Source organism: Heteronotia binoei, chromosome 1, assembly GCF_032191835.1.
Source record: "Heteronotia binoei isolate CCM8104 ecotype False Entrance Well chromosome 1, APGP_CSIRO_Hbin_v1, whole genome shotgun sequence".
NCBI classification, from domain to species: domain Eukaryota; kingdom Metazoa; phylum Chordata; class Lepidosauria; order Squamata; family Gekkonidae; genus Heteronotia; species Heteronotia binoei.
This window is the reverse complement of record NC_083223.1, coordinates 65,888,492-65,913,216: the sequence shown is the minus strand read 5'-3', so window position 1 is coordinate 65,913,216 and position 24,725 is coordinate 65,888,492. Positions and strand designations below refer to the sequence as shown.

The 24,725-nt window shown below is 45.9% G+C and overlaps 1 protein-coding gene across 1 annotated transcript in view; it reads left to right on the top strand.

Moving 5' to 3' along the window:
• LOC132569386 (protein eyes shut homolog) overlaps window positions 1-24,725 on the top strand; it is a 631,754-nt gene that overhangs the window by 319,353 nt on the left and 287,676 nt on the right. The window contains exon 8 of the mRNA XM_060235420.1: window positions 20,351-20,580. Coding sequence (XP_060091403.1) covers window positions 20,351-20,580 — 230 coding nt within the window. The remainder of the gene's footprint in view (window positions 1-20,350; window positions 20,581-24,725) is intronic.

The following is a 24,725-nucleotide window of genomic DNA, read 5'->3' as shown; positions in this document are numbered from 1 at the left end:
ATACGCCTGTGCTATCTACTTCGGAAGACGCCTCTTCCGGGTCCCCTGCGGGCCCACTCGACACGAGCGGTTGCTACTTCGGAGGCGTTTATGAAGGGAGTTCCGCTGCAGGACATCTGCAGAGCCGCCACATGGCCCTCGGCACACACCTTCGTGGCATACTATGCCCTGGACTTGCGGTGTCGACAAGCTTCTTCTGTGGGCCGGGCAGTACTGCAGTCGGTTTCCTCCTGATGGACCGTTGCACCCTCCGCCAGGTAGGCCTTGAGCTTGTTAATCTCCCATCAGTGTGATGCACAGAGACCACGAAGAAGATAAACAGGTTTCCTACCTGTAACTGATGATCTTCGAGTGGTCATCTGTGCATTCACACTACCCCGCTGCGAACGGTCCCTCCTAGGGGCTACCGCGGCGGCCAGAAGGAACTGGCGGGATGTCCGCTGCCGTCCTGGTGCGCATGCGCAGTGGGGCTGCTGGGCATGCGCACTGGGACGGTGGCGCGAAAATCCGCAGCTTTGAAGTTTACCGACTGAGATCGGCGCCGGCGCCTACTCCCATCAGTGTGAATGCACAGATGACCACTCGAAGATCATCAGTTACAGGTAGGAAACCTGTTTTTCTTACTGGAAAAGAAAGAAAAGCAGTGAGCTGTAGGCTGTGTATGATATCACCATCACTCAGGGATATGTTGAGGGTCTTTTTAAGTAACCAAATATAACTTTATTCAGAATAAACAAAGAAAGGAACACAAAAGTCTTTCATAGCAACTTACCTAATTGGTTTACCCAGAGCTCTAATGAAAACTTGGTCAATTGCTCCGGATTCTGGTATCCTGGATCTAAAATACAAATATGAAATGGATTGCTGAATATTAAAGTTTTAGCTATCGTTTGAGTTCAGATCTCATTGCTAAGGTTCCTAAATATGCAAATGTGAGGATAAATACAGTTTCTCCCTGGACAAAGGTGACATGTTCATTGTGATGCCAACTCAATTCTGAGAGCAGTACTCCAGAGTCTAAAGCAATACATGGAATGCAGGAATCTGAATTGGGCTATGGATGAAGTGATCTTCATTCAGGCCTCATATGGGATTTTAAGCACCCCAGTGAACACACACCAGAGACATAACACTACTTCTATATCAAGAAGAAGGAGGAGGAGGAGAGATTTGATTTATACCCTTCCCTTCCCTTGATTCTTGGAGTCAATCTCCTTTCCCTTTCCCTCCCCACAACAAATATCCTGTGAGGTAGGTGGGGCTGAGAGAGCACTCCAAGAATGGGGATGGGACGGTGGCTCTGTGGTAGAGCATCTGTGTGGGAAGCAGAAGGTCCCAGGTTCGATCCCTGGCATCTCCAAAAAAGAGTCCAGGCAAATAGGTGTGATAAACCTCAGCTTGAGACCCTGGAGATCTGCTGCCAGTCTGAGAAGACAATACTGACTTTGATGGACCAAGGGTCTGATTCAGTATAAGGCGGCTTCATATGTTCATATATGTTCAACTGCTCTTGAGCAGAACAGCTCTGAGAAAGTTGTCGCTGACCCAAGGTCACTCCAGCAGCTGCAGGTGGAGGAGTGGGGAATCAAACTTGGTTCTCTCAGATAAGAGTTTGCACACTTAACAACTGCACCACAGGCAAGCCCAGTCTCGTCAGATCTCAGCAACTAAGCAAGGCAAACCATGGCAAAAATTTGGATGGGAGATCTCTAAAGAATACCAGGGCCGGGATGTGGAAGCAGGCTATCAGGCCACTTCTCCATGCCGCATTAGAAGTCACCAAAAGTCACCATGACTTCCAGTCATGGACACACCTACACCCACAAATGCAAAAATACCATAAAGTAGAAGAACAAAGGACCTAAAAGGCATCTACCTTCAGTTTTCTACATGAAATTACATGAAGGAACATATTGTTGTCAGTGACTTATTTAACCTGAAAGTATGAGGACACAGTAGTGTAGTAGACTGATCAGTTATATCAATAGATTGGATATGATCAATGAACCTACTGTGATATAGCTACCTGAACAAAATTTTTCTGTAGCATGCATTCATTTTCTTCCCAGTCGCTGTAGAACTAAGTGCCAGATTTTCTTACATAAATTTCATGCTGCTTACAGAAGCCAAATTTCCATCAGCTACAAACACAGATTACAAGCATCTGTTTGTGTGATTACAGATTTGATATAAAGGGTTTTTCTCATTCTGTAAGCCATTCCTAGAGAGGCTCTTTGGAATGCCAAAAACTCTGATTTTTTTCTCTGCTACAGCTGTTGCATGTCACTTATTTCAAGAGATAAGAAGATGTTAGCATTAGTGGAAATAGTCATCAGTTGTTTTATACTTAGTTTTAAATTTTAGGCTTTGAATTATTAGATGCTGCTTTGTCTCAAGCTGTAGAAGATGCCAATTAAAAAGCCAAAAAGAGGGTAATTCCAAGACTAAGTAAAATACCAGCAACATGCACATGTGTAATTATTGAACACTGGCTGTTATCACTTCAAAATACTCTTTGTAATGAATCTGTTTAAATATTCAAAAGTTGATTTGAGGTAAATATTCAATACTGCCCTGAGCCATTCGTGGGAAGGGCGGGATATAAATCTCGAATAAATAAATAAATTTTTCTCTCCATAGCATTTATTTTTGTTTAGGTGATTTTTTTTGTGTGCATTTAGTACCCTTGGGTGCTATATAGGTTCAGAATGTGTTGGATAGCACTCTTTGGCAGCGAACTGGGGTTTCTTACTATCCCGCTTTCAATCCAGTGATCGCATGATGTAAGTCCATCTCTGACCTAAAAATGTATAATGGACCTCAGCCCTGGTACTAGGGCTAGGGTTAGGACCCTAAGCCCCCGACTCTAATCGTGTGTGCCTTGTGCACGCAGCACAATAATGTCACCCAAAAGTGATGTCATCGCAGTGGCACGCTTTGCTGACTGGGCAGTGGCTGCCTTCATCCTTCTTCCTCAGTTGCTAAGATGTCGCCTCTCCGACATTGGGGTTAGGGGGTTAGCCTTGCAATGGCTCTCCTCCTTCCTCTCAGGTCGGGGACAAAGGGTGGCCATTGGGGGCAAGCGGTCCCGGAGACACACACTAGATTGTGGTGTGCCTCAGGGGGCAGTTCTTTCCCCAATGTTATTCAACATCTACATGCGCCCCCTTGCCCAGATTGCCCAGAGGTTCGGGCTGGGTTGCCATCAATACGCAGATGACACCCAGCTCTATCTGCTAATGGACGGCCGGCCCGACTCCGCCCTAGGGAACCTGGATCGGGCTCTACAGGCGGTTGCGACATGGCTCAAGTTGAGTGGGCTGAAGCTGAACCCAGCGAAGACAGAGGTCCTTTGTGTGGGCCGCGGCGCTCTAGGAGGGGAAATAGCTCTCCCAGCTCTCGATGGCGCGCCATTGAAACCAGCGCACCAGGTAAAGAGTCTGGGTGTTTTGCTGGAGCCTTCATTATCAATGGAGGCCCAGATAGCAGCCACTGCCAAGTCAGCCTTCTTCCATCTGAGGCGGGCAAGGCAGTTGGCCCCCTACCTGGAGCGTCGCGACCTCGCAACAGTGATCCACGCAACGGTCACCTCAAGATTGGACTACTGTAATGCCCTCTACTTGGGGCTACCTTTGTGCCGGACCTGGAAACTGCAGCTGGTGCAGAACGCGGCAGCCAGGCTACTGTTAGGGCTCCCGAAATGGGAGCACATACGGCCAGGGCTGCGTGAACTGCACTGGTTACCAATTGCATACCGAGTCCAGTACAAAGTGTTGGTTATTACCTTTAAAGCCTTATATGGCCGAGGACCAGCCTACCTGAGGGACCGTCTCTCCCCATATGAACCCCAGAGGACACTGAGATCAGTTGGGAAAAACAAAATGATTATCCCTGGACCGAGAGAAGTCAAGCTGCAAAACACCAGAGTGCGGGCCTTTTCAGCTGCGGCCCCGGTCCTATGGAATCAGCTCCCAGAGGAGGTGCGGGCCCTGCGGAATCTCGACCAATTCCGCAGGGCCTGCAAAACGGTCCTCTTTAAACAAGCGTATGCCGGCTACTGAATTAGGACCTAGAGTAGCCGTGTCTCAAGACTCTCGTCAGTATAGATACTTAAACTGGCAGGCACCAGCGTCAGAATATTATTATGCTGCCAGATTAATTTAACTCAAACTGTGAATTTTAATTTTTTTTAATTATTAACGGGTTTTTATAATGTTTAGATGTTTTTATTGTTAACTAAGTTTTATCTATTACCTATTGTTGTACATGCATGGATGCTGTTAGCCGCCCTGAGCCGCCTTGGCGGGGAGGGCGGGATACAAATAAAATTTATTATTATTATTATTATTATTATTATTATTATTATTATTATTATTATTATTATTATTATTATTATTCCTTTGGCCCCAATTGGGCTGAAGGGAAAAGGACACAGGTGGCTGCTGGCCAGACAGCTGAGCTCCCTCTGAAGCGGGTGAGAGCACAGGGCAAGGGACAGGCCAAGCATTCTTGCTTGGCCCACTCCCTTGCCCAGTCCTCTCCCTTGCTTCAGAGGGAGCTGGCTGGGCAGCGGCCACCTGCGTCCTTCTTCCTTTGCCCTGATTGGGGCCGAAGGAACAACACAGGCAGCTGCTGCCCAGCCAGCAAAGCTGCTTCCCTTCCTGCCCCTTGCCCAGCCTTCTCCCTTTTCAGTATCTGAAATGGCACGAGTGGGTATGAGGAGCAAAGCAGCACCAGTGGAGACAGAGAAGGGTCGGCGTGAGCATGGAGGGGACATCTGCCCCCCACCCCCATGGTGAGGTGGCACCCCAGGCAGCCACCTACCTTGTCGACTCCCACACACTGGCCCTGATGAACCCACAGATGTATTTGACTGCAAACAATCCCAGGTTGCAGATGATGTTTTAGCTTGGGAGAAGCTCAATGATATCATTAGCTTGAAATGTAATAAATAATTGTCAGGGCTTTTTTTGAGCAGGAATGTGCAGGAATGCAGTTCCAGCTGGCTTGAATATACAAATGAGTCACTGCTGCACTTTTTCTGCAAAAAAGCCCTGATAACTGGGATCTTAGCCTTGTGTATAGTAAGGACCAGATTCAGACCAACACTTGAAAGAGCAAGTGGGAATAAACAGAAAAGTCTTTAATTCAATAAATGGAGGGCAGGATTTTTGAGCAATAATGTAGAGTAAATTAAGTTATAATTGAGTAAATTGAGGTATAAATATAAGTTATAAATAGAAACCAAAACACTTTTCCTATAAGGGGAGAGAACAAAACATAGGAGCATGATCTTGGAGAGAAGGGGGAAGAATTTTCTGGTGGTGATTTTTTGGGGAGCTTGAAACTGGAGGAGGAAGAAAGCGTAGCAGAGTGGGTCAAAGCAAAGAGGCAAGTTGGAGTAACTAAATGAATACAAAATGGCTACAAAAGCTGGGACTGAGGGGTAAGTCTTTATACCCATTTGCCAAGAGTAAGGAGGGGCAAGGATGCTGGCATCAAAATGTGGAAGTAATAAAAATTCTTTCCAGAGAGGAGTAAGTTTGAAAAGAAAGTCTTTGCCTGTATTGTACAGGGGAGTTTCTTTTGCTTCCAATCCCATCATCTGCAACAAGCTACAGATGGGTTTCATCCCAACTCAATGCATGTTTACTCACATATAAGGTCTACCAAGTTCTTATTCCAATGTAAGTGTATGTAGGATTCTAGTTTACTGTTTAGTCTCTGGTTTCTATTTCAGCATTGCAGAAGTGCAGGGCTTTTTTTGGTTGCAAGAACTGCTTTGCATATTAGGCCACACACCCCTGATATAGCCAATCCTCTCAGAGCTTACAGTAGGCCCTATACTAAGAGCCCTATAAGCTCTTGGAGGATTGGCTACATCAGGGGTGTGTGGCCTATAGGGGTCCCAATCCCCCCGCTTTAGCGGGAGACTTCTGGGTTCCCAGCTTAATCTCCCGGTCTTCAAAAATTGAGAACCGGGGGGGGTGGGGGGGTGGAGGGGGGGAGAACATACCTATAGAGCTCCTGAGCAGTTTGTAAAATCCCTGTCCCTTTAAGGCTGGGCAGGAAGGAGGAAACAGGAAGGGCTTCGGAGAACGGCCCCTCCCTTCTTTGCTTTCGTTTTCACAGCAGGCACAGTTCTCCGGAAGAAGACCAAGTAAGTATTTGTGTGTGTGTGTGTGTGAGAGAGGGAGGGGGATTCCCTGGTATGGAGGCCCTCCCCCCCTTTAGAAAGCGTGGGGGGGGAGGGAAATGTCTACTGGGCACTCTATTATTCCCTATGGAGAATGATTCCCATAGGGAATAATAGGGAATTGATCCGTGGGTATTGGGGGCTCTGGGGGGGCTATTTTTTGAGGTAGAGGCACCAGATTTTTAGTATAGCATCTAGTGCCTCTCCCCAAAATACCCCCCAAGTTTCAAAACGATTGGACCAGAGGGTCCAATTCTATGAGCCCCAAAAGATGGTGCCCCTATCCTTAATTATTTCCTATGGAAGAAAGGCATTTAAAAAGGTGAGCTGTCCCTTTAAATGTGATGGCCAGAACTCCCTTGGAGTTCAATTATGCTTGTCACACCCTTGTTCCTGGCTCCACCCCCAGTGTCTCCTGGCTCCACCCCCAAAGTCTCCTGGCTCCGCCCCCAAAGTCCCCAGATTTTTCTTTAATTGGACTTGGCAACCCTAGTGGCCTATGCGAAGGAGTCTTTGCTAAAAAAAAAAAAAAGCCATGCAGAAGTGCATAAGCAACAGAAGAGCAAAATAAAGATAAGAGAAAGAATGATCAGTTGCTTGCTGAATATTGCCTAACCTCACTAGCTTAGTCAAAACAAGCTTTGTATTTTTACTATGAATTCTAGAAGCTTTCAACACCTCATTACCTATATGACATTTAAATATCTCCCAGATCTTTATTCAAATAAACACTTTAGGTAAACTGTTTTGAATCAGGACTATTGACTTATTCATAGCAGTTGGAATAAATTCTGAATGTAGTTCTCTCCATTAATGAGCTCACAAAAGCATTATCTTTATGATTAAGCACTAAAAAAAAAGGAAGTCTAGAATGAATGTTAGATAATGACACATGAGCAGTTGGGCACAATTCTTCTGAAAGACATTCACAGCAGTGAAACCTAGCTTGCAAGTCAGAAGTGAATCAATACAGTTAATCAAGCACAGAATTATTCTTTCTCAAACTATTGTTTGTTACTTTGTTGTGGTGGAATGGAGAAATAGAAAGTTTACCCTGATAAGAATAATATTGTTGCTCAGGTCCTGTTCGATCATTTTCATAATCTAGGGATCCTCCTGGAACTAGACTTGTTTCCTGAATTCTCAGGTGTTAGCCATGGCTAGGAGTGCCTATTTTCAAATTATATATCTGGAAAACTGATTATGTCTTCCTGGAAGAAACAGACTTTGTTTTAGCCTCGAAGACTGATTTTTGTGATTCCCTTGAAAACAGTTTGGAGGTTTCTGTTGGTATAGAAGTCAGACACCTGTCTTCTTACAGGCACTTGGAGAAGTCATATGATTAATGCCTGTTTGCACTGGTTGTTAGAGGGATGGGCATGAACCGGGAAAATGCAGTTTGGTTCATGGTTTGTTGCATGCCCAGTTTCCAAATCACAAATTGTCATCAACTTTTAGCCACCAAATGAACTGGTTCAATTTATGAGGTTCATAGGCTGCTTACAGATGGGCAGTTTGGGGTGGAATCAAGGTTACCGAAAAGTGAGCCACCCAGAAAAGGAGCACCCAGGAGACTCCTGACAGCCCGTGGAAGAGGGATGGGCTGCAGACACCCCAGGAGAGCGTCTAGAGCAGGGGTGTTGAACTCATTTGTTATGAGGGCTGGATCTGTCATAAATGAAACCTTGTTGGGCCGGGCCATATCAGGTCAGGCCATATATGTACCTATTTAAAATTAGGTAGCAGAGATATAAACTTTATAAAGGACACAGACAAACACAATTAAATATATATGTTTTTAAAAAATCTTAAAATAAAACATGCTTAAAACATTAGTACTTGTTGGTCTTAAAGGTGCTTTCTTTGTATTTTTCCTGTGGGATCCAGGGAACTGGGCAAAGGAAGCTCTGGATCTTTCCCTCCCTCCCCAGTGGACCAGGAGGGGGGGAGCCTCAGCCAATAGAAGGAAGAGAGGCTTAGCTCAGTAGCTCTGCTGTGCAATTGAGAGAGCCTGACAAAGTAAGCTGTGCCACCCCCTTTCCTTCCCAAGGGAGGAGCCTCAGCCATTGGAGAAAATAGAGGCTTTGCTCTGTAGCTGCTGTGCTATTGAGCAAGCCTTGCAAAGCAAGCTGTGATGCAGAGGGAAGCAAGAGAGATGGAGAAGGTAGCAAACAACAGCCAGTTGCTCAGAGATCTGATAGGAGCCCTCCAGGCCCCTGGGCCACATGTTTGACATCCCTGGTCTAGCGTGCTCATGCACCCCCATCTGCAGCTCCCTGGGCACTTTTTGGGTACTTTCCAGCTGTTCAAACAGCTGAAGAGGCACCTCGGATGAGCTCCAGCAAAAAGGCACCTCTTTGAAAGTGGTGCCTTTTAAAGCTGGCTCCCAGTAAGTTGAGGATGGCTCAGGGGTGAGACGGGGATGGCAGGCAGATGTGTGCATGTTTATATGCTTGGGGGGGGGCACTCACCTGCTGTCCCTGAGGCGGCTTAAACTGCCTGTCTGTAACCAGTCATAATGTAGCAGAATGCTTCCTTAACATGCTAGAGACAGTAAACTCACAGATTTCTAGCTGATTTCCCTCTACCTGCCTTCCAAGTTTTGTGAGGATTTAAGGGATCCGAGTTGTGCCTTCCTCCCCCAAAGAAGGTGCCTTCAGGAAACTGCTTTCTGGGGAAATGGCAGGTGATCATTTTGAAAGGCGCAGGTTTAGGAGGTTCAGAAGGGTAAAGAATGGTTCCTGTGCAAGCTGGAGACATTAAAGTCACAGAGAAATTCCCCAGATGCTCTTATACATGTCCTCCAAGTCCCACTCCCCCATTGCTTTGAAGTTTAGTAAACATTTACATTCACAAACTGGCATGAGCCACCACAAACTGCTTGGAAGTTCTTGGAAAGTTCATCCTGGTTGTCCTGCCAAGAACTTGAGTTTGTGAACAGTGAACTGGCCAAAATTCATCACAAACATTAGTTTGTGAGCCAGTTCACACCCATCCTTAGTTATCAGTTTGCTTCTGGATGCTATTTAAGTTGTTAATGTTAACTGCTTATAATCTAAGCCTCCCAGAAAGAAGCCTATTACACATTCTTTCATTCATAAAGTGAGGCCAGTAGCAGCATGGGCAGAGAATTTTTAGGAAATGTCCCATTGTGAAATGCTCAGCCTACAGAGGTAATTTGCCTGGCACCACCTATGACTTCATATGAACAGTAAGAACTTGCCCATGACAGCACGTGATTTTAACTGAATAGACATTTGAGATGGCTTTTCTTTTCTTATTGTATTTGTAGCCTTTATTTTTAAAATTATATTATGATTTCTGGGACAGTCTGAGTGTTTTTCAGACAAGAAGTGTACAAAGTTATAAAATGAATGTGACCATCTTCTATGCATTTGTGTATAAGAGCTGTGTAATACATTTCTTTAATCTCCCTAATAAAGGCTCAAGATGTGTGAAACAACCTCGGACTGTAGTAAACAAAACTTTCCTCCAAAGAGTAACCTCATATCACAAAATGGAAGTAATAGCTCCTGCCTTTAATGAAAATAAATAGTGAATATGTTTTTTGTTTTTGCTTTTACTGTGAAGCACTACTCAAGGCTTGATCTCCTGAAGACATCTGGCTTTATACAACAGTTCCATGTGTTTTGCTTTGATAAGGCAAGCTCAGAGCTGTTGTATTTTGTGTCAGCTATCCCACATGGCATTTGTTATAATGTCCTCAATCAACCACATTATTTTTCATGCACAAAACTGCATGCTCTGTGAATCTGGTAAACACAGCAGAGCTGTATTTACAATTTATTTAGTTATTTCATATTTGATGGGAATCCTGAGGCAGCTAGTCCCCAGGGAATTAATGGGGAATCTGGAAATTCAAAATAACACTGAAAACCTTAAACCATAAAGTGTGAGTCCAGTAGGTGATCATCACACACTCTGATCACCACAAAATGTAGCATGACGGAAAAAAGGAAAATTAAAATATGCAGACATCAATTCATGAACTGTATTGAGTCAGTCAGGGTGGTAAGGTGGAATGGTATATCCTGATCTTAGCAGATCTTGGAAGTACTGGGATAGGAGACCACCAACAAAGATTCTGAAGAGTAAGGTGATGGCAAATAGGGATGGGCACGAACCAGTTCATGAACTAAAGTTTGTGATGAGTTTTTGCGGATTCATGGTTTGTGAATTGAAGTTCATTGCAGGTCAACTGGCACAAACTTTCCACAAACTTTCAAGTGGTCCATGGTGGTTTGGGAATGGCTGCATTTCCAGACAAACTGTCTCTGCCAATCAAAATATTTACCAAACTTTAAAGACAGGATGAGGTTCCTTGTGCATTTGGTGTTTGAAAATTGCAGGGGGTGCATTCACTTTTGAACCTGTGCCTGACATTTCCCACTAGAGCAGGGGTGGCGAACAGTAGCTCTCCAGATTTTTTTTGCCTAAAACTCCCATCAGCCCCACCCATTGGCCATGCTGGCTGGGACTGATGGGAGTTGTAGGCAAAAAACATCTGGAGAGCTACCGTTCGCCACCCCTGCACTAGAGCATTCTCCTGGAGGCATCTTTGTGGTGGGGGCATAAATCGTACCCCCTAAGTCCAATCTAAACATAACTTGGGAGGAGGGTTTAGCAAGAGGAGTGTTTCTTCTCTTGAGGCAACCTTGCCCTCCCACTCAGCCAGTGCCTGCAGGCTTTATAAAGGGTAGCCTGGCATCCTGGCAGTCCTCCTTCCCCTATGCCTGGCAGCCCTCCTTCCAATGGTTTTGCGAGGCTCTTGTAGAGCTTTCCATACTGGCCAGGTGGTGTGCCAGGAGCCACCACTGCCCCCAAAGAGTCATATAGTCCCTGCTGTCCAAGCTTAAGCTGGCCTGCTGCAGCCAAGACCTGCTGCCAAGCCTGTGCCGTTAATCCGCTGCCCTGCCTGGCCAAGCCACTGCTGCCTTCCTTCCACGGCTGATGCACTCCTGAACCCATCCCACCTGCAAGAAAGAGAGTCATTCAGCTGTCACCCCCTTACCTTAATAGTTTTGGGCCAGCAATGCAGCCCAGCACTCTTCTATGGACTTCCCACCACCAGTGCCATTGCAGGACCTTCACTGGCAAGGATGGAAGTCCGGGGGACTAGCAGAAACAGGGTTGCAATCACTTTTGAAAGCTTCTCCTTGGCTACATAGTTGAAATAAACTAACCAGAAAGTGAATGAGTGAGAAAGGCAGTGTGGGGGGTCGGGAGGCTATGAAAGCTCCTCTATGGGCTGAGCTAAAAGCTGAGGGGCACTTGGTGTGGAGACAGGCTGGCCAGCTTGGGTCTGTGCTGCAGGTGGGACTGGGAACAGTCAGGGCTGAGTCTGGGGAGAAAAGGGGACTGGAGAAGGGGATGAAGCTTGAATAGAGGGTTTCTGCACAAATGGAAATTCTGGTAGCCAATCTTTGAGACAGGGGAGGGACAGGTCAGAGGCAGCTTGAGGCTTGAAGCAGTTACAACTTCATATAGGGAGCACCTTTGGTTGCCTAGACATGCAGCAAGAAACCCCCTGGGATTAAGGCTGTATGAGTCTGGGGCAAGGGCTGCCTGCTGAATCTTGATTCAAAAGTGGAGGGAGAGAAAAAGAGCTGCCTCTGAAAGGGAAGCCTAGCTAGTGAGCTAACAGAGCATCTGTGGGATTGGAACAACTAGAGCTGAGTCCAGTAGCACTGTAAAGACCAAAAAGTTTTCAAGGGTGTAAGCTTTCAGGAGTCAAACCTCTCTTTGCCAAAGTGGCAATAGATTAAAACCATGTCAGGAGATACAAATGTCAGTTGCACAAATCAGAATTTGCCCCTCTCCTTCAGCCGTTGTTTGATTCCCATCGAGAACTTCCACCCACTGGGAGGAATACTTCATAGTTAATACTTCAGTCTGGCTTTCGCCCGGGTCATGGGACGGAGACAGTGTTGGTTGCCCTGGTGGATGACCTCCAAAGGCATCTGGATCGGGGTGGCTCGGCGGTACTGATGTTGTTGGACCTATCGGCGGCGTTCGATACGGTCGACCATCAGTTGCTGACTTGCCGCCTCGCCGACACGGGGATCCAGGGGCTAGCCTTGCAGTGGCTTTCCTCTTTCCTTGAAGGTCGGGGACAAAGGGTCACGATTGGGGGGGAGCTATCCCAGAGGCGTTCACTTAACTGTGGGGTGCCCCAGGGAGCGGTTCTCTCCCCGATGCTGTTTAACATCTATATGCGACCTCTTGCCCAGATTGCCCGGAGGTACGGGCTGGGGTGCCACCAGTATGCTGATGACACCCAGCTCTATCTACTTATGGACGGCCGACCGGTCTGCGCCCCAGAGAACCTAGATCAGGCATTACAGGCCGTGGCTGAGTGGCTCAGACTGAGTGGACTGACACTGAATCCTGCGAAGACAGAGGTCCTTTGTTTGGGCCGTCGGGGGCCGGAGGGGGAAATCCCCCTGCCAACTTTTGGCGGTGTACCGCTGAGGCCGGCGGACAGGGTCAAAAGCCTTGGGGTGCTATTGGAGCCGTCCCTAAAGATGGAGGCTCAGATAGCGGCCACTGCCAAGTCCGCGTTTTTTCATCTTAGACGGGCAAGGCAGTTGGCCCCCTTCCTGGACCCCGACGACCTAGCAACAGTGATCCACGCTACGGTCACCTCAAGGTTGGATTACTGCAATGCCCTCTACATGGGGCTGCCCCTGTGCCGGACCCGGAAATTGCAGCTGGTGCAGCCCGGCTGTTACTGGGCCTCCCAAGATGGGGACACATTCGGCCGGGTCTTCGGGCTCTGCACTGGCTTCCAATAACATACCGGGTCCGGTACAAGGTGCTGGTCATTACCTTTAAAGCCCTATATGGCCTGGGACCTGCCTACCTGAGGGACCGTCTCTCCCTACACGTTCCCCAGAGAGTACTGAGGTCTGGCACCCAAAATCTCCTTAATATCCCCGGGCCCAAGGAAGTGCGTCTCAAGACAACTCGAGACAGGGCCTTTTCTACAATGGCCCCTATGTGGTGGAACCAGCTACCGGAAGAGGTGAGGGCCCTGCGGGATCTTACTCAGTTCCGCAGGGCCTGTAAGACGACCCTCTTCCGGTTAGCGTACGCCTGACTGGACTAATGTAGCTCTCTAGATATCTGTGATTACCGTATAGTTAATACTAGTTTTAAGGGTTTTAGGTTTTTAAATGTTTGATTTAAATGTAACTATCTTATTCCGATTTTATTGTTTTGTTGTTTGTTGTGAGCCGCCCTGAGCCACTCGTGGGAAGGGCGGGATATAAATCCCGGAATAAATAAATAAATAAATAAATAAATAAATAAATAAATAAATAAATAAATAAATAAATTCGGTGGAGAAAAGCACTTTGCATCTGCTCAGGAGCTCTCTCAGCCTTTCTTCCTTAATATGGGTCTAAGATTGAACGCTACAGGCACTGGAACTGCATTCTGATGCAATGAAGCTCTGCTTCTGATTGGTGGTGGAAACAATTCTTTCAAGTCTAAGTGAATGCAAAGCCTTGGAAAACGAACCAAAAGAACCTTACTTGTGCATTTCATTGAAATACATTACTGATCAGAATGCTTGCTGAGTTATAATTAAAAAAAGGATTTCCCTTTATTAGCTTGCTAGCTATTAATTACAAACAGTCATTGTTATAGTGTTAGTGTCAGTGCTATAGTTCCAAGAGAGATCATGAAGAAGTCATTGTAAACACTAATGGGTTATTCAGTTTACAGGGCATTGGATTAAATTGCGGTATAATAATATATAAAAGTATATACTGGCAAGGATTTATTTGTTTGTTTGTTCTAACCCACCTTCCCCTGCAAGTGGGTTCAGAGCAGTTCACAACAAAATATGGATGGAGGTCCAGGAGGACTAGTTAAATAGAAGATTCTTCTATTTGGAAAAAAAAGGAACAATTATGTTATTGGCAGATAGCACATATATATTGTGCAGCCATTTATTTTTATTGTACTGAATCAAACTGTTAGGCTATCAAGGTGAGTACACTTTGCTTTGACTGGCAGCAGCTTTCCAGGATCTCAGGCACTTTCACATCACCTAGTATCTGATTCTTTCAACTGGGGATGTCAGGGACTGAACCTGGGACCTTCTACTTTTAAGGCAGGTGCTCTACCACTGAGACACAGTGCTTCCTCTTGATAATGAACACATGAAGCTGCATTATGCTGAGTCAGCCTGTTGGGCTAACAAGATCAGTGTTGTGTACGGTGATGCACAATGGCTCTCCTGGGACTCAGAAAGAGGTTGCTCATATCATCTACTGCTGGTTCCTTTGAACTAGAGGTGATGGAAGCTGAACCTAGGACCTTCTGCATGCCAAGCAGATGCTCCACCCTTGAGCCATGATCCCACCCATTACGATATGTAACATTTGATCTTGCATATTGCTACTTACGTTGGAAAAGGTGTGGAAACTCTTTGCCTGATTCAGCCATGGCTTCACCCTCCCTCCCCACCGAACCCAGTGGGGTGGATCCTTCCACTCCACTGAACAAAGTTTACTTAATTGCTAAAACCCTTCTCTCCCCGCACCCCCCCGCCACCATCTTTCCCTTTGATTAAAGTCTGGAACCTTCCTTTAAATGGATGGGTCTTAATGCTCCTCTAGTGCCCTTCAGTGCAGGCACAGGTGCAATTGTTCATTTGGAAACTTTAAAGCTGTTTGTAAACTGAATATTTTTCTTTAAAGTAGGCTTGCTCTGTCGCAACTTTTATGCTAGATAGATCCAGGTGGGCGGCCATGCTGGTCTGAACCAAGAGAACAAAGTAGGAGTGCAGTAGCACAATTCAGACCAACAAAGTTTTATTCAGAATGTAAGCTTTCATATGCATGTATACTTCATCAGAAGAGGAATGAGGTACAGTGAGCAGAGCCATTGGATTTTTATTTATTTATTTATCTGGGATTTATTTATCTGGGATTTATATCCCGCCCTTCCCACCGAGTGGCTCAGGGCGGCTTACAACATATATAAAACTAACATAAAAGTATAAAATTACACTTTAAATTAACATTTCACAATATATAATTAAAATCAAACATTTGTTATAACTATACATCATTAAAACAGCCAGCAGTCGTGGAGCTACACTCTATTCAGCTTCAGATAAAAATTCAGTATACAATATACAGCATTCAGTAGTCGGTATACAGGGCCGTTAGTTGTGGGCCAGCCGGAAGAGGACTGTCTTACAGGCCCTGCGGAATTGGGTGAGATCCCGCAGGGCCCTTACCTCCTCCGGCAGCTGGTTCCACCAAAATGGAGCCATTACAGAGAAGGCCCGGTCTCTTGTGATCTTCAAGCGGGCCTCCTTTGGCCCGGGGGCAACCAAAAGATTTTGAGATCCCAATCTCAGTGCTCTCTGGGGAACATGCGGGGAGAGACGGTCCCTCAGGTAGGCAGGTCCTAGACCATATAGGGCTTTAAAGGTAATAACCAGCACCTTGTATCGAACTCGGTAGGATATTGGCAGCCAGTGCAGCGCCCGAAGTCCCGGCTGAATGTGCTCCCACCTTGGGAGCCCCAATAACAACCGGGCGGCGGCGTTCTGCACCAGCTGCAATTTCCGGGTTCGACACAGGGGCAGCCCCATGTAGAGGGCATTGCAGTAGTCCAGCCTCGAGGTGACCGTAGCATGGATCACCATTGCTAGATCGTCGCGTTCCAGGAAGGGAGCCAGCTGTCTAGCCCGCCTAAGATGGAAGAATGCGGACTTGGCAGTGGCTGCTATCTGGGCCTCCATAGTTAAGGAAGGCTCCAGAAGTACCCCCAGGCTCTTGACCCTGTGCGCCGCCATCAGCGGCGCACCGTCAAAAACCGGAAGGGGTATTTCCCCCCCTGGGCCACGACGGCCCAAGCAAAGGACCTCTGTCTTCGCTGGGTTTAGCCTCAGCCCGCTCTGTTTGAGCCACCCAGCCACAGCCTGTAGCGCCCGGTCCAGATTTTGTGGGGCGGAGACCGGCCGGCCGTCCATAAGCAGATAAAGCTGGGCGTCATCAGCATACTGGTGACAACCCAGCCCGTACCTTCGGGCAATCTGGGCGAGGGGACGCATGTAGATGTTAAATAACATCAGGGAAAGAACCGCACCCTGAGGCACCCCGCAATCAAGCGAGTGCCTCTGGGACAGCTTATCCCCAATCGCGACCCTCTGTCCCCGACCTTCAAGGAAAGAGGAAAGCCATTGCAAGGCCAACCCCTGAATCCCCGCGTCGGCGAGGCGGCGGGCAAGTAACTGATGGTCGACCGTATCGAACGCTGCCGATAGGTCCAACAACATCAGTACCACCGAGCCGCCCTGATCCAGATGCCGTTGCAGGTCATCTACTAAGGCGACCAGCACCGTCTCCGTCCCATGGCCCGGGCGAAAGCCGGACTGAAGAGGATCAAGGACGGAAGCGTCATCCAGGAAGGTCTGTAACTGCATCGCCACTGCCCTCTCAATAAGTTTGCCCAAATAGGGCAAATTCGAAACCGGCCGATAGTGAGCCAATTGGGCCGGATCTAGAGATGTTTTTTTTAAGAGGGGGCGGACCACCGCTTCTTTAAGCTGTGTTGGAAATTGCCCTTCCGCAAGGGATCTATTTATGATATCCCGTACAGGATATCTAAGCTCCCTCTGGCAAGATTTAATGAGCCAGGAGGGGCACGGGTCCAATTTACAAGTTGTTGGGCGTGCAGATAAGAGGATCCTGTCAACTTCCTCCAAACTGAGAGGGCTGAAACCATCCAGAACATAATCCGAAGACAGGCCCGGAGCCTCGGTTTCACTAACTGCCTCCAATGTGGCAGGGAGGTCAAGGCGGAGCGACGCGATCTTGTCCGCAAAAAAGTTCGCAAAAGCCTCACAGCCAATCTCCAATTCCTTACAGTTTAGTCTGCCCTGAGGCAGTGTTGTTAGATTCCGAATTATGCTAAATAATTGTGCCGGGCGCGACGTTGCGGACGCAATCTCAGCTGCAAAGTATGTTCTCTTTGCAGTTTTGATTGCCACCTCATAGGACTTCAAAATCTCTCTATAAGATGTTCGAGTCGCTTCGTCTCGAGTACACCGCCATTGCCTCTCTAATCGTCTGAGTTTCCGTTTTAGTCGCCGCAAACCCTGGTTATACCAGGGAGTTGACTTCAAACGGGGGCGCAGAGGACGCCTAGGTGCGATTTCTTCGATAGCTCTGGAGAGTCTATCATTCCAAGACGCCACCAGACCATCCAAGGAATCGCCAGGGGGCTCAGGGTCCCGTAGGGCCGTCAGGAACCGTTCCGGGTCCATCAGGCTCCGCGGGCGAGCTAAAATACGCTCTCCGCCTAAACAGGTTTGGGGTGGCACACCCACACGAGCCTTAAGGGCATAGTGGTCCGACCATGGCACTGCTGTAGCAGTCATATCGTCCACTAAAACTCCCGCCGCGAAGACCAGGTCTAACATGTGCCCCGCCCAATGAGTGGGCGTTGTAACAACTTGGGAGAGTCCCAGTGTCGCCATGGATGACACCAGGTCCGTCGCCTGAGTGGAGGCCGCGTCATCGGCATGAACATTGAAGTCACCCAAGACCAATAGCCTTGGGTGCTCCAATGCCCAGCCCGCCACGGCCTCCATCAGGGATGATAAGGCGCCGGCCGGTGTGTTAGGCGGACGGTACACCAGCCAGATCGCCAACCCCTCCCCAACGTCCCACCTCAGGCCGACACACTCAACACCCCTGATCTCCGGGTCCGGGAGAGCCCTAAAGGAGTAAGCCTCTCGTATGAGAAGTGCCACTCCTCCCCCCCGCCCACTGGTCCGGGACTGGTGAAAGACCGAGTATCCCGGGGGCGCCATTTGGGAGAGGGCTTTGTACCACTTTGCATTCTAAACCACTGCCCACCAGCTATATGTAGCTCTGCTCCCTGTACCTCATTCCTCATCATGCACACAAAAACTTTTATGCTAGTAGATCTTTTGGTTCACAAAGGTCATTTTCGCACTCACCTTAATCAGCAGCGACGACCCTCTTCACCGCGCAGGATCTGCGCGGATTTCGCACTAATTGCCGCGGAGCACCCAGAAGAGCCGGAAAGTCCCGGCGCTTTTGCGGCGCAAACGGAAACTGGTTTTTGGCGGTTTCCGTTTGTGCCGCAAAAGCGCCGGGACTTTCCGGCTCTTCTGGGTGCTCCGCGGCAATTAGTGTGAAATCCGTGCAGATCCTGTGCGGTGAAGAGGGTCGTTGCTGCTGATTAAGGTGAGTGCGAAAACGACCAAAGTAGAATTTTGCTCATGAGATGTTATAGCTTAGAGGGAAAATTTCTTGGAGGGTATGTAGAAAGGCATTAGGGGGAGGTCCCCTGCAAGTTTTATGTTTTTAGGCTGCACAGGATCCATTATGTACATTCCTGAACCTCCTAAACCTGCACCTCTCATTTCCCCAGAAAGTACAGGGGGCACCTTCTGTGGGGTGCCATAACTCAGACCCTTAAGTCCAATCCTCACCAAACTTGGACAGCAGATAGAGAGTCAGCCAGAGATTCCCTGCAAGTTCAGTGTCCCTAGCACACCAGGGCACCGTTCCACCATATCATGAACCTCACAAATCGAACAGGTTCATTTGGTGGCTTAAAGTTCACAATGGTTTGTGGCTCACAGCTGCACATGTCACTAACCACAAACTGAAATGAACTGCATTTTCCCAATTCATGTCAATTCCTAATGGCAAACTACCTCTGCTTTTCATCTGCCTTGAAAACCCCTTGCTGAGATTCCCATCAATAAGTTGTGATTTGATGGCATTTATGTATGTACATATCAAGACAGTCAATTGGATGTGACCCTTTAAAGTTTCTTCCATTTATACATTTACAACTCAAATGAAAACATTGTTATGTGTTCCGTTTGGCTTTTGAGGAAACCTCTCAATGGGGGAACTATATCAAGGCTAGGACCACTGGTCTAATGGACAATTTAGGAAAAACTTCTAATTGAACCCTAGAGCTTTCTGAAACCCCTTCTTCTGAGGTGATGGAGAGAATAACAAAATCCACATAGAGTCCTCAGAAATGCCTTGCTGCATAATGACAGCTGCTTCATGAAGCCGTTTATTGTTTTTATTGTATTAGCCCATAACCTGGTTTTCTAACAGGAAGCTTTTTACATTATGCTAGGCAATTCAATAGAGAAATGAACTTCTTTATAGTAATTAAATCAATACATGCTTTGTCAAACTGTGTTGTCCCAATTCCATTCTTTTTGATTACCATGATGCTTTGATCATTTGTCTCCTTGAATTTACAGTTGATCAGTGAAATCAGCCTTCCTTATTTATATTAGTAGATGCAAATCCACAGGTTTGAAGCTTGCCCAAATGATAGAGATATGCAGTGAAACACAGTCTAGTATTTATCAGTGATTTTCAAACTGTGCTCCGCAGGGGCCTGAGATGTCTTAGAAACCTTTGAGGTTGCTCAGGGAGAAGATCAGTAATGGTATACATTTATTTATATCCCCTGGCAAAAGCCTGTCCTCCATTTTATCTTCACAATAACCCTGTGAGGTAGATGAGACTGAGAGAATGTGCCTGGCCCAGAGTTACTGAGCAAACTTCTGTGGCAGAGCGGGGATTTGAACCTAAGACTCCTAGATTCTGTTCCATCACTCTTATCACTATGCCATTCTAGAACATGAAAAATGTATTTCTCATCATTTCCAAATATTCACAAAAATTAATGACTAGAGATGAAACTGAGTATTTGCTAGGTCATTCTCAGTTCAAGCAGGGCAACAGTAAGATTTCTCTAAGTCTGGCCAGAGTATCACATGAACAGCTGGTGCATCCAACATCCCATACAATTTTGTATGAGCTGAGTTTCATGTTAAGACTGGCTTGTGTTCCTGGGGAGGCAAATTAATGTGAAAATTGTTCACCTAGTCCTTGACCTGTTTGCACAGGTTACTCTTTCTTGGTTGTAGAATATTGACTGTTCTTTGTTTTGCTGCTATTCAGATTTTTATTGTTTTGTAGTGTCATTCTCTGTTTTGTATATGTTATTATATAAGTAAAAATTATTTCTCCGGGGTGCAGTGAAACATGTTATGGAATAAAAAATGACGTTCAGATATGTTAAATATTTTGTATTCTACAGGTTTCCTGAATCTGAAGATACACCAACAGCCATCTTTGGCACAGTTCCTGAAGTGTATGAAGTACTTCAGTCAGCTTTGCCCCCACCCACTTATCCTGCAGTATTGTCAGTCTGCCAGGAGAATTTGTGCCATAATGGAGGGTCCTGCTATCCGATTGATCTTCCTGATGGTGCAACTTCATTCCAGTGTGACTGTCCACTGCATTTCACTGGGCGTTTCTGTGAAAAAGGTAAAAGTGTTTCATTTTCCTCTGCTCTATAAAATTTAGAAAGAACAAGCTGTTGCTGTTCAAACTAGAAGATATAGAACAAATTCATTGGCTTACATGGAAATATGTACTCGCAATGCTGTGGCAAATCTCTGCTGACAGACGGGATTCCCATCGGTGGAATGGGGTTTCCTTTCTGACCCTGCTGCTGCCCAAAATGATCTCCAAGTATGTATACTGAGAGAGAGATTTTAACATTTGTATCCTATGCCCCCCCACTCCCCACAAAGGATTTTCAAAGTATGCATACACCAAAACATACCAGATACAGCTCAAAATACTTTAAGATGGAACAAGTTCCCTATGAAGAAAGGTTAAAGAGGTTAGAACTCTTTAGCTTGGAGAAACTGAGATTGAGAGGTGACTTAATAAGAGATTATTATGCATGTGATAGAGAAGGTAGAGAAATAAATACTTTTCTCCCTTTTTCACAATACAAAACTCGTGGGCACTCAATGAAATTAATAAGAAGTATGCATAGAACAGATAAAGGATTTATTTACCTAAGGAGTAATTAAGACATAAATTCAATGCAGGAAGTGGTGGCGGCTACAGGGCCAGCATGTAGGAGTTGGCAAACTAGGCGATGGCCTGGGGCGACGACTCCCACAGGATGTGGGTGGAGGTGGATGCCCCATCCCCATTCCTGCTTGCACCGTCCCTGAGCCTTTCTTGGCTCTGAAGAGTCGGAGGAGCTCCCCCGATCCCTCAGAGCTGAGAAATAATGTGGCTTCCCCTGCCCAAACTCAGAGGACGCTGGACAGGGGAAGGTGCCCAGTGTTCTTTCTGGGCTTTAAGGCAGGGGTCCCCAAACCCCTGTTGGCAACTGGGCTGCATGGGAGGCCACCACCTCGTCCCTTCCCATCCCCTCCACTCTGCCCCCCCTCGGCATGATCAGAGCACGCCACGTCTCTGCCCCACCAGCTGCGACACAGTGTGCATCTTATCCTTCTAAGAATGTGCTGAAAGAGGATTGGCTCCCCCTTCCTTCTGGTTCTGGAAAGGAGAGGGGAGAAGCGTCCTCCAGCACGTTCTTAGAAGAAGAAGGATAAGATGCACGCTGTGTCACAGGCGGTGGGGCCGAGGCACGGCGTGCTGTGATTGCGCTGGGGGGGGCACAGAGTGGAAGGACCGAGATGCGGTGCATCACAGCCAGGTGGGAGGCGGGACAGGGCTGCTGGGCAGGGGGCATGCCACACACCATTGCGATGATGTCACTTCTGGATGACATCATTGCAAAATGTGCGCGCGCAAAGCACACGTGATTAGAAACGGGGGGCACCGGCACAGGGTTCTGCCTTGGACAGCAAAAACCCTAGAGCCTGCCTGGGTGGCTACAATAATGGACAGCTTCAAGAGGGGATTGGATAAACATATGAAGCAGAGGGTCATCAGTGGCTATTAGCCACAAGGTATAGATGGAATGCTATATTTGGGGCAGTGATGCTCTGTACTCTTAGTGCTTGGGGGCAACAATGGAAGGGCTTTTGAAATTCTGGCCCCATTTGTGGACCTCCTGATAGCATCTTGGTTTCGAACACTGTGTGACACAGAGTGTTGGACTGGATGGGCCATTGGCCTTATCCAACATGACTTCTGTTATGTTCTTATGTAATAACTCAAAGTTCAAACCTTTATTGGCATAAGTTATGTAAAAACTCGATTATAAGATATCCACTAATAACGAGGTCGGTAAAATGAGTACCCAGCTTGCTGGGGGGAAAGTGTAGATCACTGGGGAAGGCAATGGCAAACCACCCCATAAAAAGTCTGCCATGAAAACGTTGTGATGCGATGTCACCCCAGAGTTGGAAACAACTGGTGCTTGCACAGGGGACTTCCTTTACCTTTTTAATAACAGATAGTTTCCATTCCAATAACATCTGGGGGAAAGGCAGCCATAAGAAACACATATTAGCTCCCTGTAATGCACTGCTCCACAGTGTCACAGAGATGTTTCTATTTTCTGGAAAGCTATTCCATGGGGCAGTGCCATATCCAATAATGCCTATGACTGGACTGTGGCAAACCTTGAGTGAGGAAACCTAAAGGAAGAATGGCATTATTACTCTAGATAATGGGAAGTTTTCCTAAATCTCTGTGAGTTCAATAGGATTTGGTTTTTCAAACATATTGAATTATAACCATCAGAATTTTCTGTGCGCTATTGGTTGCTGTAAGAAAATATAATTTAATTACCATACAGTATGGCTTAATTAAGGTACTTTTTTTAAAAAAAATGTGCAAATATTATGAGACAAATCAGTCAATAGCTCTTCTGTTTTATAGTTTCAGTCAAAACTCTTTTATTTGATTCCCTTAATATTCCCTTCATTCCCTTAATATGTTTGGTATTTGGCTTTAAATGGCAGTTAGCTTCTAAGGTGCAGTCTCCTTTTGTTGACACTGAATGATTTCCATTAGCATTATTGGAGATTGCTAGTGTGTAACAAAATGAAAGAGTGCCCATATTATAATTAAAGCTCTAATATCTTCCTAATAGACTTTCTATTGTATGAAATAAGTGCAGGGCAACCAGAGCCAAAAATGCACTTGCCAGATTGTCAGTATATCTGAAAGTAATGGAAACCAAGTCCATAACATTGACTTGAAAGTAGGTCATTATGCTGTATGTGAATCCAGTAAATGACTCTGAAGTATAAACAATGAGTACTAGTTAACGATGCTTCAGATTTCAGAAGTATTTATTTTTTAAACCCTTTCCTCCATGTTTGTAGTAAATTAAGAAGCCCTCTCATTTTAAATAGCTAGTGGTAAAGAACTGAGTGTGTTTTATGTAGCATTGTTCTTAAAGAATACACTCAAGTTACGTAAATGTTGTGCACAAATTTATTGCAGGGAGAAAAGTCTTTTTTTAAAAAAAAAATCATATTCTCAAACGTATCTTCTGCCTTGTTCAGGACTGGTCTGCAACTAGTTTTCCCTGGGAGCCACTTTGTAAAATGAACAACTGGTAGTATACCAGTTCCTCAAATCTCACCCTGCCCCAAAAGTGCACTTCTTGCCACTTCTGTTGGAACAGATTCCTCTTCATCCCCCATACTACTTTTGCCTCAAACATCCTTCAGGAAGCCAGATTTGACTCTGAGGACAGTTGATTTTGTAGTCTAAAGAAGCATTTGAAATCCTAGGAGTATCTATGAGGTCTTGGAGGCAAAAGAGCAGAATGATTTGCTACAGTCTTATTCCATGTACTTATTACTTCAGCAATTCAGCTATGGACAAAATATAAGGCCTGTTGTCCCAGTGCTGGGTGGAAATTTATTTTTTTAACATATATATGTCAACAAAAAGAAGCATACATGAAGTTCTGATCAGATATTGTGGTGCAGAGATGGAAGAAGTGCATTTGCTGAATTTCTGCCTCTTGTGTGAGTATCAAAAGTCCTGCAAGAGCAGGCAACATGTCTTAAATCATATGTGGATTAGTTGCTTGCTCTCATCTATCAGCCACACAACTGGCCTGAATATTATTATATATATTTATATATGTTTCCATTAAGTAGTTGAGAAAACAGCAGAAGGAAAAATAAAGGCTATTCATTTTGCTTTGAAAATAAAATGTTATTACATTTTGAATTTGTTTTTGAAAATGGAGTGTGAGATTTTATTTAATTCCTCTTTTTGCTTTCTGTGCTTTCAAGCACTTAATACAATGCTTCTGTTTCTTACCTTCCATTAAATGTCATTACTAAAAAATAAATATATACTGGGATATGAAACCTGCTTTATAGTAGAGATTGGAGAATGTAATTCACTTAATAACCTTGTTCAGCTCAGTATTAAATGTTGTGTAATTATATACTATCCTTAGCATTTTATGAATTCTCTTACATTCTGTAACAGCTTGTCCGGTCCCTTAAGAGAAAAGATCTTTGGTCTAAAGAGTTACTACTGATACATCTATTTGCATACAAACCATTTTCCCCCCTCTGATCCATTTTTGAGAAGCCTTAGGGAATAGCAGATGGTATGGGTGGAACAGAGAAAGAGATGTGTGTATTTATTGCAAGCAATAAAGAAAGGCCTGAAAACGTCAAACTGGTTCTAATACCTTTGTATTTGCATATACAAGGGAGGAAAAA